The sequence below is a fragment of the Aplysia californica genome, unplaced genomic scaffold (genome assembly GCF_000002075.1).
Source record: "Aplysia californica isolate F4 #8 unplaced genomic scaffold, AplCal3.0 scaffold00337, whole genome shotgun sequence".
NCBI lineage: Eukaryota > Metazoa > Mollusca > Gastropoda > Aplysiida > Aplysiidae > Aplysia > Aplysia californica.
Window position 1 is genome coordinate 212,289 of NW_004797607.1, and position 14,208 is coordinate 226,496.

The following is a 14,208-nucleotide window of genomic DNA, read 5'->3' on the forward strand; positions in this document are numbered from 1 at the left end:
CTCTCTCTCTCTCTCTCTCTCTCTCTCTCTCTCTCTCTCTCTCATGCTCTCATCGACCGCCGTAGCTAGCAAGAGCAGCAGCAACGCCACCTCCATCAACATCTTCAACAGCAACAATGCCACCAACAATAATGACTCCACCGATTCTATTACAATTGCCACCTTACCTCAACAACAAGGATAAGAACAGCAACACCACTATGACTACCACTACCATGACCACAACCATGACTACATGTTACGTTTGGTTAGGTGCTGTCACTGTTTTAGCTTACCTTTTTAAAAAGAACTATACCTCTTTTTTCTGTCTGTCTGTCTTTCTTTCTCGCAGCACTTAACGACCATCTTTGGGTTAATGTGGTTCTCTTCATCCTAAAGTCAGCCTTTCATCTTAATTCCTTGTCTCTCTCATGGGTGGTTGGCAGGTTCTCTGGTATGGTTTGCTCCTTCCCTATCAAACATCTATCATCCTTATAAGTCATATTTCCCCCTTGTTTTTTTGTGTTTGTTACTCTCTTCTTGTAGCACCTCTAATCTTCGGCACTTATATGACTAATTGTGTTGCAAGTGCTGTAAAGCTCTTACTCAAACAAAGTTATCTGAACAACAGGAGCGTCAGCTGAAAGTAGAGGAGTACCGGGAACTGACCGCCTCCCTGCTCACATGGCTCAGAGACGCCATCAAGCTCATGCTGAGCAGGAACTTTCCCAGCACACTTCTCGAGGTCAAGGTCAGTCTGTTATGCCCCTGGTGGACACAACTTTCACATATATAACCTTTCGTTGACAAGCTGTTCAACTGTTTTTGTAAAATCCCAGAAAGCAAGATTTTCAGGAGAGAGGAAAAGCAATTTCATTCTTTTAACATTTATACATACATTATGTGTCTTTTCTTGATTTTCTCAACATTAAGAATTTGCATTTTGACAAATTATGTCTCAAGCACGGGCAACAAATAGCCTCCCAGAGATGAAGAAACTACAAATAAAAACTTTTCAAAATTTTAGGCTTAAGTATATCTAAATAGCTGGCTGACATTTTGTTATTTTTATTTTTATTTGTTTTGTTAAAGTTCCCATCTTATGTTATTAAGTTTGAGGTTTTTTTTAGTTGATATGTAATGCTGCATGGTGGGTTTTTTACCATGCAGAAGATATGAGTTTGATTCCTGTGTGGAAAAGATTGTTGTAGGCCCTTATAGAGTAGGCCTACACGACATGTCCATTTCCTGGGATGCTATGTCCCTCAACAGTGAGCCCGGTTGGCCCTGACAGGCAAGGTCAAGGTCGCCCAACTTGTAAATGATCTAAATTGTGTAAATATGGTCATTATGAGATAAATAAAGCATGTAGTTTAAGGTTATTCTAAATGTGGCAATTATCACTTGAAATTAAGAAATATGAATAGAAAGCTTTTTTTAAAGCCAATTTCTCACTATTAGATGAATATTGATTGTTTGTTGATTTATGAACTAGTCTTTGTGTGACATTTTTGTGATGTATTCTTATTCTGTGATTTTTGTCCCAGGGTCTTTACTCTGACTTCAATCGATTCCGGTCCGAAGACGTCCCCCCACGGTTAGAGGCCAGGAATCATGCCATGAGGCTTTTTGATGAAATACAGGTAAGGTTCGCATCAGATGTGTAGCTATAATATGATGTCTTTGTTTAGTTGCATTTTGGTGGGTAGAGTTGCTGTGAAGGATGTTAAGTCATGGCCTGAGACTGTCTATGATTTGTTCATTTACTCGTTTACCATACAATGGTTGGTGGACGCTCTGCTCCTTGCTCATTTTTAAAAGTGCTTCTGTTAACTAAATGCATGAAGGAGTATGTGTTTAACACTTCCTTCAATACTATGTAAGAAGAGAAACCTCTGATTTAAGCATGTTTGATAGGATCAGACTACGTGAATGGAGGTCCTTGAATTCTTTGAAAATAACCTCTGTGAAAAAAATTTGTACCTTCAAGGATCTGAGCCAGTGACACCTATGCTGTAGCTGCAATGATACCAACTGAGTGAAAATGGCACTTTTTTTACTGAATGTGGCTATTGTTATGCCAAGTAGGTGTAAACTAAATTTAAACAATGCAATTGTTGTTTTTTCCTAGTAGAATATAGCCCTTCTCATGCCAGCCAATGATTATTGACTCTCCAGAGCTTGACGAGTGACCCCTCTCACATGAGCATCGAAGATGAACTTCTACCTCACAACGTGACCCGCATGTGGAGCCGCTTCGAGGTGGCCATGCAAGAAAGAGACATGACCCTGCAGTCAGAGGTCATCAGGTTAGTGCCCCTCGGTATTGCACAGTTTGATGAACTGACGTCAGTGGTATAATGTGGAGGTCCTTCACTTTGCATGCAGAAGATGTGACTTTGATTCCTGTTTGGCAGATTTCTTTTAGTCCCGGGTCTCTTTCCTTCTGCCGAGATGTTGGTTGTATCCCACCAAGCCTAGGTTGGCCCTAATGTTGAAGCTGGTCACCTCCTAAATAGTTTAGCGTACTGATGGGGGCCATAGACCCTTATGATAATTTTACAATTTGGAAAATGATTACGTACGTGTGGGAAGAAAAAAAACTGTTTCTGACTTGTAACCCTTATCTTTGAATGACACACATTTTACTGATTACGACAGTAGTTTGATCTGTTAAGGGAGTAAGTGAAGAATTGTTAGAAATTCAAGAATAAGGTGCATGATATGACTTTATTTTCTTTGCGTGTTAGATATTAATGGTTTACTGTGTGTTTGTTGGTTAAGGAGGGTCATATTACTAGCTGAGAAAGTCGATATAAGAGATAGAGAGAGAGAGAGAGAGAGGGATCGAAGGAAGTGGATGAGTGAGAGATCACCTGTAATCAAAAGTTGTCAAGAAGTGCTTTTTATTAAAATTTGTTTTGGGATTTAAAAAAGAACATTTGCATTCTGATCCTTTCTTCCCTTCTTCTTTGTTAAGAAGCAGAATAAAATGAGTTCTGACCAATTTTTTGCATTTTGATTAAAATTAGCAAATAAAAATTCAGCATCAAGTGGCTGGACTGCCGACCTTTGAGTCTTCTCCATCTGTATGTGTTTCTGTACCCTCAGACTGGAGAGACTGCACAGACTTGCCGAGAAGGCCCAGCGCGACGTCCGCTTCAACGAGGAGGCCGTAGTGGATCTGGGTCGTCGCATTGACGACACAGCACGAGGCCTGGACGTCATGCACACATTTGAGGCCAAACGCAATGCGGACGCCCTCGACAGAGGCCTCAAGAGCGTGGAGGAAGCCATTCGTGGTCTCTTCCGTGACTGCCAAGCCCTGCAAGACGGGAACCATCCCTATGCAGAGCAACTTTACAGAAGGTTGGTTGCTGAGAAATTATGTTTGATGCATAATGCTCGTAGAGAATTTTTTTCTTGGTAGTCGAATGATTGATATAAATATTCATGTTGAAAGTTACAAACGAGCTGTTAAATGGCAAGTAAGATGTCTGATTAGCTGCTGAAAATGCTTGCTGAAGCTTTAAAAAGTATGCAATTCTTTTAATTTCAAAATTATGACTTTGTGCTGAGTTCGTAAGTGCTAAATTGGGAATAAGATGCTGAGAATAGTCACAATGGACTGATAGCTGGGAAGAAACTGTTTGCCAGAGAAGAGTTTGGTCTACAGTAGATGACAAACAGACTACATATTCTCTCATCTTGAATGCAGCAAGTGCTGCTCAGCAATATGATGTTGCTGTATGTGAGCAGTGAAAATATCGAGGGTTTTCTTGATCACCCCAGAAACTGTGTGTTCGTAATCTTATCTCACCATGTCATTATTCCAAGAAACATTTTACTAAAATCCATTTTATTGCTGTCTGTGTGCACCTAGGGTGTGTGACTTGCAGTCCCGAGTCTCTCAGCTCAAGAACCATCTGTACAGCCAAGTGGTCCACCCACTACTGAGCCGATCCCACAGCAGCGAGGAGACATACAGCCCGGCCCGCGTCCGAGGTGTCATGTCGGAGAGTAGGCTGTCAGAGAGTAACCCCGCCTTCCGACATGTGCAAGAGTGTCTAGAGTGGGTGGACACCAAACAGGTGAGGCTCTGGAGGGAGGTGGAGAGCTATCTTTGGTCATTTAGATTTAAATTATGCCTTCTGCTGTATTCAGAATGGGACATTTTGAAGGCGGAAAAATTGGACCCCCAGTGGTACACTTAGGAGAAAGGAGATGGTCCTTGAAGATCAGTCCAAATACGACTCTGGATTTGGAACTTGAACTTACCTGTGTTAGTCTAGTTCAGAGCAAACTGTGCCTCAAAGCATTGAATAATACAGACCTTTCAAGATATTTTCCCAAGTAACTGGCAGGAAGTTTTACAGGCTCTGTGGGGATTGAAAATGAAACAGTTAAGTTACCAAAAGGGAAATTGGGGCATAGATAAAATTTGCTTCTTGGAAAATGTCCTGATTTTGGTAGAACGTACTGTTCACCATATATATGTGTTTTGATTTAGAGCATCTCCTGGCCCACCAAGGATAAAGATTCAATTCCCAAATTGGAAAAGTACCTTATTGATTTTCACAATCTTTCTATAGGAGTGGATCTCTTGCGTCCTGGATTGTCCCATAATAGGCATTATCAAAGTAGTCATCTTTCTAAATAACTTGAATTTTGCACTTGTGAAAGTAGTCTTTTCTCTCTGTCTTTTTAAAATCATTTCCAAAGTGTTAAAATTGTATTTGTTGATTAGCTGGTCCCTTCTCTATGTGTAAAAATACCAATCTGTATGATTTGTCTCCTCCCTTGATCAGCGGGAGCTGGAGGAGGCAGAGTACGACAGCGACCTCTCCCGTGTACAAGACCTGTTGGCCCACCACCGACGGGAGCATGAACAGGTGCAAGCATTCCGAGCCCGCATAGACAAGTGTATATCTGATAGGGTGAGTCATTTTTACTGCCCTCCTTCTGAGTACTTTGAGAACTTTAAGATTTTTAACACATGTCAAAGCTGTCTTAGCAATGCAGTCTTATGGTTTTTTTTAAGGGATTAGTTGTTTTTTACAGTCATTTTGAAAGTTTTCGTTGTTGTTGTTTAGAGTAGGGATATGTGCTGTATACTTGTAATATTATAATTATTTATTATAATATTGTTATTAGTGGTATTGTTGTAATTTGATTATTTTTATTATCATTCTTTATTTTAAAAAGTTATTATTGGCCGTGAAAATTTTTTTAAAAAAGAGCTACTGGTATCCTGTATCTACTATCTTGTAACAGTATATTGAAGTGTCTACAATGTTTTCTATGCTTTTCCTCTTTCAGGCTAGCCTTTCGTCAGAAGAACAAAAAGTATACACAGAAAAACTTTCCAAAGTAGAGGTGGCCTATTCCCTTCTTTCGGTAAGTGATGTTTTTCCTACCCAGGTGCAGTTCTCTCCACGCATCTTGCTTAGTCGTTTGCCGATTGATTTGACGCTGTCTCTATTCTAGTCTTGTTGTCGTGACTCTCCCACCGGTTTGATTTTTGGTATTGCAAGGCCGTACCTCAATATACTCACGCTGACATGCACTTTCATTTACACTTGCTTTAGCACACTACACACACACACACTCACACACACTTACACACACACACACACACGCTCTCAGTCACGCTGACATGCACTTTCATTTACACATGCTTTAGCACACACACACACACTCAGTCGCCGTGAACAATAATGATAGTGAGACTGAGCTGGTAACTGGAATAGACATGCTTTTTCAAAGAGAGCCATTAGAGCATTAACGGTTGAAGACTATCACCTGTCACTTAAACTTTATTTTTGTTTTGTTATGCAGAAAACTTCCAGTCGACGTCTGCGTTGCCTGGAATCTTTCAGCGAGTTTCTGCAGATGTCTACCGCAGAACTGCTGTGGCTCAGTGAGCGAGAGGAAACAGAACTTTCCCGTGATTGGAGTGCCAAAGACATCAACTTAGCTGAACTGGATGAGCATCACAAGGTAGGCAACTGGATGACAGCAGTTTTTCATTTTTTTCCTGTAGGTTCTCTGCAACGTCTGAATCAATGGTAAGGCTCTTTGCCATGCTTGCAAAAGACACTAATTTGATTCTGCAATAAGGAGAATCTTTCACTGTTTTTTCCATCTTTCTCAGGTGTTTACTGCGTACAGGGTGTACAGCTTTGGTTTGCCCTGACAGACAGGATTGAAGAGACCTGCCTCTTTATTTATTTTAATTCTATGGATACGGATATTATACGTTTTTGGCAGTAAAAGTTTTTCTGCTGGGGAATTTAAGTGTTTGATTTGGGTGTTATAATCTCTTCTGTTGTGCTTAGCCTCCTTGCCTTTTTCTACATGATAAAAGATTTTGTTGGGGGTACTATCCAATCCTCCTTTGGTCACCGGCGAGCATCATGTTTCCCTGAGAACTTCTGTCCTAAAGTTGTAACTGATTGTTTCAAATTTGGGCGCAAAGTGCATATTCTAACAACAATGGGATTATTCTCACACATGAGGCTGACAAGCACATATGAATGCTCGAAGGTGATGACATAATGTTAGAACTTTTGATTTTGTCCTCGAGGGACAAAACTGGGTTAAGATCTCTGTTTAACATTTGTTGTTTACGTGTGTTATGTCTGTTGGTGAATAAGGAAAATGTCTCAGATTTGATGCTGACCTGTGATTTTGTTTTGTTCCAGTCCCTTGTTCGACAAATGGAGGCCCGAGAGAGCCAGTTCAACTCTGTGCAAGAGAAAGGTGGAGCCTTGATTCTGGACAGGCATCCATGTGCCCGCACTGTTGAGGTGAGTGCTTTAAAGTCCCTGTTATGATAATAATACATTTGAAATTGTGTAATATGGCCACCCATTTTCGAGGAGAAAAGTTGGCGTCTTAGACAGGTGACCATCTTTCAGTCTTTAGAATGTAAAAAAAATCACAAAGGAGGAAATAGGAAGGTGCTGTTTGTAAAGGGGATTGTCTTATACAGGTGACCTTTAGAGCAGGTTCAACTGTTTTCATCCGTCAATGTCTAATGATGACCAGCTATAGCACTACCTGCACTTGTAGATATTATTCATGCTATGGCTCAAAAGTCAGGAGAAGAATTTTTGTTAAGTTGATAGTCTGGAGCTGCTGACCCATGACATTGGCAGCCTTATGGTCTGTGCAACAGGCACCTGTCTTGCATTCTTGTGACTTATTTAATTACGTAGCAAGTCTTGCTCATTGTAGAACATATTTTTGCAGGAAGGCACGTTTTGACATTCTTATTATTCACATTGTATTTTGTGGTCCTATATATATATTTTGAGATATTGCTTGTGTGTCTTCCAAAAATATTGATGACAAGAAGCATAGTTTTAAATGCATTGTGATTTTTCATACAATTGTTCCCATTTGGATAAATAATTCTAATTCCTGCCTCGTTTGTCTCCCACCCGGTGCGTCCAGGCATACATGTCCACCTTGCAGTCCCAGTGGTCCTGGCTCATCCACCTGGCCTGGTGCCTCGAGTCCCACGTAAAGAACGGTGTGGAGCATAACCGCTTCTTTGAGGAGGCACAACACTGCCAGCAGTGGATGTCCCGCCACTCGGAGCTGCTGCACAACCGATTTTCCGCTGATAACATTCCCTTGGATCAAGCACAACCCCTGCTCTCTGACTTGCAGGTCTGAGCTCTCAACACTTTTTCTCTATTTCATTTCGTTGAACTTTATTGAAAGAAAATTGACTGTTTAGTTTAAGACCCTGCCATACGCCATTTTGAAAAGAGACATATGACAGAGTCTTACATTGAGCTGTCGAAATGGTGAGAATTTTAAAAGTTAAAAACTTGTCCTCAAATATAACAGAAAAAAACTTTTAATCAATGTAATGCAATGAGTGATAGTGCGTAGTTGGCAGGTGCTCTGTTGTGATTTTCTCCGTCTCTCCTGTTAAAGATCTATCGCCCTTAGCTCTCCTCCTCCTTTTTTTTTTGTACATAATAATACCTCTTATCTTCAGCACCTATATAAACTATTTGTATTGCAAGTGCTGTAAAACTCTTACTATAGTTAAAGCTACTCTTTCTATGTGTTATTTTGTAATTCATTAATTGTTGAAACCAAACGCTCAGAATGTTAAAAGTAAAATTTGTGCTCAAATTTTTACGGTAGAACTTTTATTCAGTGTAATGCTATGAGTGATAGCCATTGCGATGTGTAGGGAGTAATATGTGAATTGTTGGTGGGTTCTCTGTTTTTAATTCTTTTAGGATATTATTGCAATGCAAACGTTTTACTGAAACGAAGCGTATATCTTGCTATCTCACTTTAAAGCTCAACTGATGGTGCTGGGACGATCAATAATATTTTAAAGTATGTACATTACGATAGTGTTCTGATATATAGGTGAATTACCATACATGTATCTACCCCACTATAGGATGAATTTCCAAAAAGCACAAAGCAAAATACCCTGGGGATTTTTCTGTTCTTTTCCTTAAAAAATAAAAGAAGTGTGGCAAAGTGCTCATTGTATCTTCCCACAATTAGAAATGAAAACAAGTGTGACAAGGTAGACCAACATGCTATCAGCATGAACGATTTTAAAAATTAATTTTCTAAGTTCAGATGATTTAATTATGTTCCTGGTAGAAATAGAATAGTTATGAAAATGATGAATGTATAGGTGTGAAGGGATGCTTTTGTAAAGATATTTGAGAATAGTTTCCTGAGCTTTTTTTTCTCCGGTTCCTGTTTTTGAATCCAGGAGTTGCAGGAACAGATCCGTGAGTACGACCGCCGCGTGTCCTCACTCGTGATGAAAAGCCATGATATACTCCCTCTGAGGCTGCGCTCTCAGCGAATCACTGCGCCAATCCGAGTTCGAACCTTGTGCCCATGTCATCAGGACGACGTGTCACTGCAGAGAGGAGAAGAGTGTTTCCTGGTGAACAACAGTCAAAGGACCATGTGGAAGGTAAGACAGTTGAAGAGATATCCAATTTTGCCTTTTCATTTTGCTGATCGTGGTCGTAGTTTGCAATTTTGATTTGTGTGTTCTTTTCTTTCTCCTCCTTTTTTTTTTTTGTGTTTGTTACTCTCTTGTAACACCTCTAACCTTTGGCACTCATATGACCTATTTGTGTTGCAAGTGCTGTGAAACTCTTACTTAACTAAGACAGAAAACTTGGTTTTCATACAGGACTATTTCTTGTTTTGGAATCTAGTTTAAAATTATCCGATTTAGCCACCTCACGGCATGTGTCCATTCCCCAACCTATTTTTTTTTTTACTTTTTTTTTTCGTTCAGGTGAAGACCATGACAGGACTGGAGGCTTCAGTGCCCTCTGTGTGTTTCCTGATTCCTCCCCCAAATCAGGAAGCTATCGACACGGCCAACAGGTGAGAGAGGAGGGGAACTACACGATCTTGCACACACACAGCATACACCCTCATAGTGAAATACGCACATAACAAACAGATTTTCATGTCCTGAATTATTTCTTACACATTTATATACTTTGTATTTAAAACAAATACATTGAGAAAGTCGTATGTAACAAAAAGATTTCTGTGTCCCGCTGATTTCTTCATGTGCAGTCTGGATTGTACTTGTATATTGTCCACTTCTCATCCCCTCAAGGAGATGTCTATAGAAAAATGTCTGGGCATGTTAATTCTTTTAGTGTTACCTTCAATAGCATAATCGCGCAAACAAGTTCTTAGTGTTCAAAAAGAACAGAAATGAAGAAGTTAAAAAAAAACTACAGTGGTATATCCAAAGTCATAAAAATTTATACAATTCATGCAATGCATCTTAACAAAAATTTGAAAACCAGTAACATACACCACCATATGTTTGCTCCATTGTTGGGTGTCGCAGTGCAATATTTTGCTCGTTGAGCAGGAGGGAATGTGTCTTGCTCAAGGTCACACACTTTGGTATCTTCCCATCTAATTGCTATATTGAATGCAGTATAAGTGTTCTTTGTCCGGTACGAAAGTAGTATTGTCCTTTGCAGCTAGTAAAATGTTTGATGATAAAATAGCTGGATTATTTTGCCTTAAAGTGCTGATGGTGAGAGAGAAACAAGGGATGGGCACTGTCCTCTCTTCATGTGATTCTGACACATGTTTGGTCTTGGCACTGCATCTATTTTGCCTAATATAGAAAGGAAAAATGACTGATAGCTTTTCATGAAAAATTTACAGAATGTCGTGACCTTTTAAAACTTTGTGCAGGTCAGTATTTTATGTGGTTCTTACAAATGTGCTGCTATGAGCAATATGTTGATGTGGTGGGTAAAACTCTAACAATAAACATCTGCAATACTGGCCTTGTCATATCCTATGGGTGGTTGGCGGGTGCTCTGGTGTGATTTGCTCTTTCTTCTACCTTCTTTTTTATGTTAATTACCCTCCTGTAACACCTCTAATCTTCGGTACTTATGTGACCTTATTGAGTTGCTATGGCATAAAACTCTTACTAAAACTAAACTATTCTATCATATGTCTCACTTCTGTTTCTAACCAGGCTGAAGCTACAACATGAGCAGCTGTCCAGTCAGTGGAGAACACAACAGAGGCGTGTACGGATGGCTGCTGTTTTCGCAGCCATCAAACTCGTCAAAAGTTGGGACCTCAAGAGGGTCAGTTTTTTTCATTATTATTATTATTATTATTATTATCATTTTGTCTATTCTCCTACATTTTGTCGTCGTCCTCCTATTTTGCTCATCATCATCATCATTATTATGATTATTATTATTATTATTATTATTATGATTTTTATCTATAAAATCATTATTGTCATCGCCGTCATCTTCCATCATCATTATTGTTACTGTTATTGTTATTATTGTTCCTCCTATTATTATGTCATTATAATCGTATATAATTATTATCATTTTCTAATGAGACAATGGACATAATCTTTTACAATGCGAAACTGACAATTTTTTTGAAAATTACAAAATTATATTTTGTACCCTTGTTTCCCCTCCGCACTAAATCTTGCACAGTCAATAAAATGCTGACCTAGATTTTCCGTACTCTTCCCAACTAGTTCATGGCCATGGAGACCGGCCAGAGAGAGGCAGTCTGGCGAGCCTTGAAGGAAGATGGTGAGAAACTCCTGGCAGAGACCGGACCTGCCGATCGTGACATGCGCAAGCTGGCAGACGAGCTGCGCCAATGTGAACAGATTTACGAAGACCTGTGTAACAGGGCAGCAGCCAAAGGTGGGTTGCGTGTTGACTGGGCTGTCTGTTTGAGAAAAATATAAGATATCAGTTTTCCAAGAATTTCCAGCATTCCAAAATGTACCTACAGAAACATGTCAAATTGAGTCACAGCATGTCGCTTTTTGACAATGTAAGACAAGTATCAGTAGTAGTAGTATAAGGTTTTACGGCGCTCGCAACTGCTAAGGTCATATGAGCGCGCGACAAGTATCAAACTGAAAAAGAATTTGTCTAGCTTTTTTCTTTCTAAAGTTTAGACACTTGAAGTTGGGGAGTTAAAAACACACAGTTTTGAGAAAATCAAGGTTTTGCCAAATATCTCGAAACAGCTGAGTGACAAGTGGTTCATTTTGTTATGTTTCTATACAAATGTTCCACCGTCCAGTTTCTTGCGTGACAGATAATGTGCCTCAGCACTTTTCACCATTTTTATTTCTCCGAGTGTCTTTTTTTCTAATTTTAAAAAAGTGGTTGGAGGGCACTTACTTGTTATTTGTACTACTACTTTACCAGCCCTCTTTTGTTTCTGTCTGCCTGTCTTGCTCTGTACCAGTAGAAGACAATTATTGTCACGTTTGTCTTCTTCTCTTTAAATAAAAAGGAGTTTCAAAACTCCATGGTCTATGAAAAAGTCAAGGGTGTCTCCAAACAAACCCAAAATGCGAGCCAGTACAATCTGGCATGGTACTTTGGGCTGGTGTGTCTTTGATGTTTTGGTTGTGAAGTATTTGTGGGAACTGTGATGGTTCTAAAATGGTCCAAACTAGAACTTGGCAAATGACATTCAAAATTTTTAAGTAAGCAACGTGGTTGGTTGGCAGGCAGATGCTCCGGTGTAGTTTGCTCCTTTTTTCTTGTCAATCTTCCGCCCTTATCTCTCCTTTTTTTTTGTGGGTATGTTGTACCTCTAGTAACACCTGTAATCTTCAGCATTTATATGACCTATTTGTGTTGCAAGTGCCATCAAACTGTTACTAAAACTTGCAACAACATCCACATGTTTATGTCTCCAGAGGGCAAGCGCAACGTGAGCTCAGCACAGATTGTGCTGCAACGGATCGATGGCATGAGCCGAGAACTGAACAACACTGACCAGCAGTTGTCTACCTTACTTCATCGGCCACTGCCACAGAACAACCTTGCTGTCACTGAATCATTCCGATCATACAGGGTAAGTTAGAGATAACTAAAGGAAGTTGTACTCCTCTCTGATGGGAATTTTTTACTCCTCATTACAGCTCATAAAAGCAAATGTATGTATTCATTCACAATTATTTGCCTTTTTCCACCTACTATAAGTTTTGTGTATTTTTTATGTCAAAACTATTTTCACATGACTTTACCGGTTTGTGTGAAGTTCAAAATTTCAAAGTAAAAAAGACTTGCCCTTTATGGGTAAGGGTTTGAAGATTTTTTTGTTTTAGATGCAAAGGTTCATGTCTGTGATCGGGTGTTACTTTTGACATTTTAATGTGCAATTGAGTTATTACTGCGCCAAGTATTGTCTTGTGTGGTGTAAATCAGATAAAAATTGTTGTGTACCTCTTCTATACTTTAAAAAAAATGGGAGGATGATTGTCAAATACATGCACTGTAGGGTCATTTGGCAAGACCCTCAGTTTTGGTACAGATGTTTCAAGTTTGAACCCATTGCTATATTAAATTTGAAGGGAGACTCTTCCTTTTGGGAGAGACTTACTTTTGAGGTGCAGCACTAACAATCATTTACACAACTCAGACCGGAACTCATGAACATTTGTCTTTTTCCTCAGGAATTCCAACTGAAGTTTGAGAAGCAGGAGCAGGAGATCCGTGTGCTCCAGACAGACACGAGAGAATTGAACCCACGCAACTCCACAGTGGAGTCAAAACTGAATCTGGTGGTGCAGAAGGCAGAACAGATGAAAGTCATCTCTCACGTTTATGTGGACAGGTTCGTTGCCTCGATCATATCTTTTTATATGGACTGCAACTTTTTAAACCAGTGTTTGTGGGTGGTTGGCGGGTGCTCTGGTGTGGTTTGCTTTTTCCTTCCTATCAAACATCTATCGTCCTTGTCTCCCCTTCTTCTTTTTTATATTTGTTACTCTCTTGTAGCACCTCTAATCTTCTGGCGCTCATATGACCTTATGCAGTTTCGAGTGCCGTAAAACCTCTACTATAACTAAAAAACCAGTGGTTACTTTTTACTCAGTCGTAGCTTTTGTATTCGGTTGCAACTCGTTTGCTTAATGCAAACATTTTAGTTCGGCATAGTTTTTTAAAACAGTTGCAATCTTATTACTTTGTTGCATCTTTGTAGACTGATCTCAGCTTTTTAACCCGCTGGCAGCTGTCTTACTTTCTGAATCACGAAAATGTCAATGTTATTGAAATATTTCCTCTGGAATTTAAATGGGATAAAAACTTAGCGGGGGGGGGGGTGTTTTTTCTGATTCAGGAAACAGTCTCGTAATCTTTTTGACGAGGGGGGGTAAGCCTTGAATCTTTTTTTTTAATTTCCATTTCTCTCAGTTCATAATACATTTATTTGAATCTGAAGCTCTATGTTCCAAGGACTTTGACTAGGTTCAGAGGAAAGCTATTTGAACTTTAACCTCTCTCTCTCTCTCTCTCTCTCTCTCTCTCTCTCTCTCTCTCTCCCTCTCCTTCTCTCTCTCTCCCTCTCTCTCTCTGTACTTCTTCTTTCTCTTTCCCTCATTCTCTCTCTATCTCTCTTTTTTGTCTTTCTCTCTCTCTCTTTTTATCTTTCGCCATCCCTCATTCTCTCTCTCTTTATCTCTCTTTCTCTTTCTCTCTCTCTCTCTTTCTTTCTCTCCCTCTTTTCGTCCTTTCTCTATATCCGAATCTGTCTCTTGATATGTCTACCAGTCTCCGTTGGCCTCTTTCATATTTACGTATCTCACCACATTCTCTTAAAATCTCTCAACAAATTCCCAAGACCTAAGAATCCAACACCATTTACACAAAGCAATAAAACACTTGCGAATTT

At 39.6% G+C, this 14,208-nt stretch overlaps 1 protein-coding gene across 1 annotated transcript in view; it reads left to right on the forward strand.

Moving 5' to 3' along the window:
• The window catches only part of LOC101864076, a gene marked incomplete in the record, with an annotated part of 143,197 nt that overhangs the window by 24,054 nt on the left and 104,935 nt on the right, over positions 1–14,208 (forward strand). Inside the window, 16 exon segments of the mRNA XM_035970909.1 lie at positions 611–730; positions 1,527–1,622; positions 2,158–2,288; positions 3,091–3,348; positions 3,863–4,070; positions 4,788–4,916; positions 5,299–5,376; positions 5,818–5,979; positions 6,684–6,788; positions 7,438–7,656; positions 8,741–8,950; positions 9,284–9,375; positions 10,508–10,622; positions 11,039–11,213; positions 12,230–12,387; positions 12,989–13,149. Of these exon segments, the coding sequence (XP_035826802.1) occupies positions 611–730; positions 1,527–1,622; positions 2,158–2,288; positions 3,091–3,348; positions 3,863–4,070; positions 4,788–4,916; positions 5,299–5,376; positions 5,818–5,979; positions 6,684–6,788; positions 7,438–7,656; positions 8,741–8,950; positions 9,284–9,375; positions 10,508–10,622; positions 11,039–11,213; positions 12,230–12,387; positions 12,989–13,149 (2,417 nt within the window).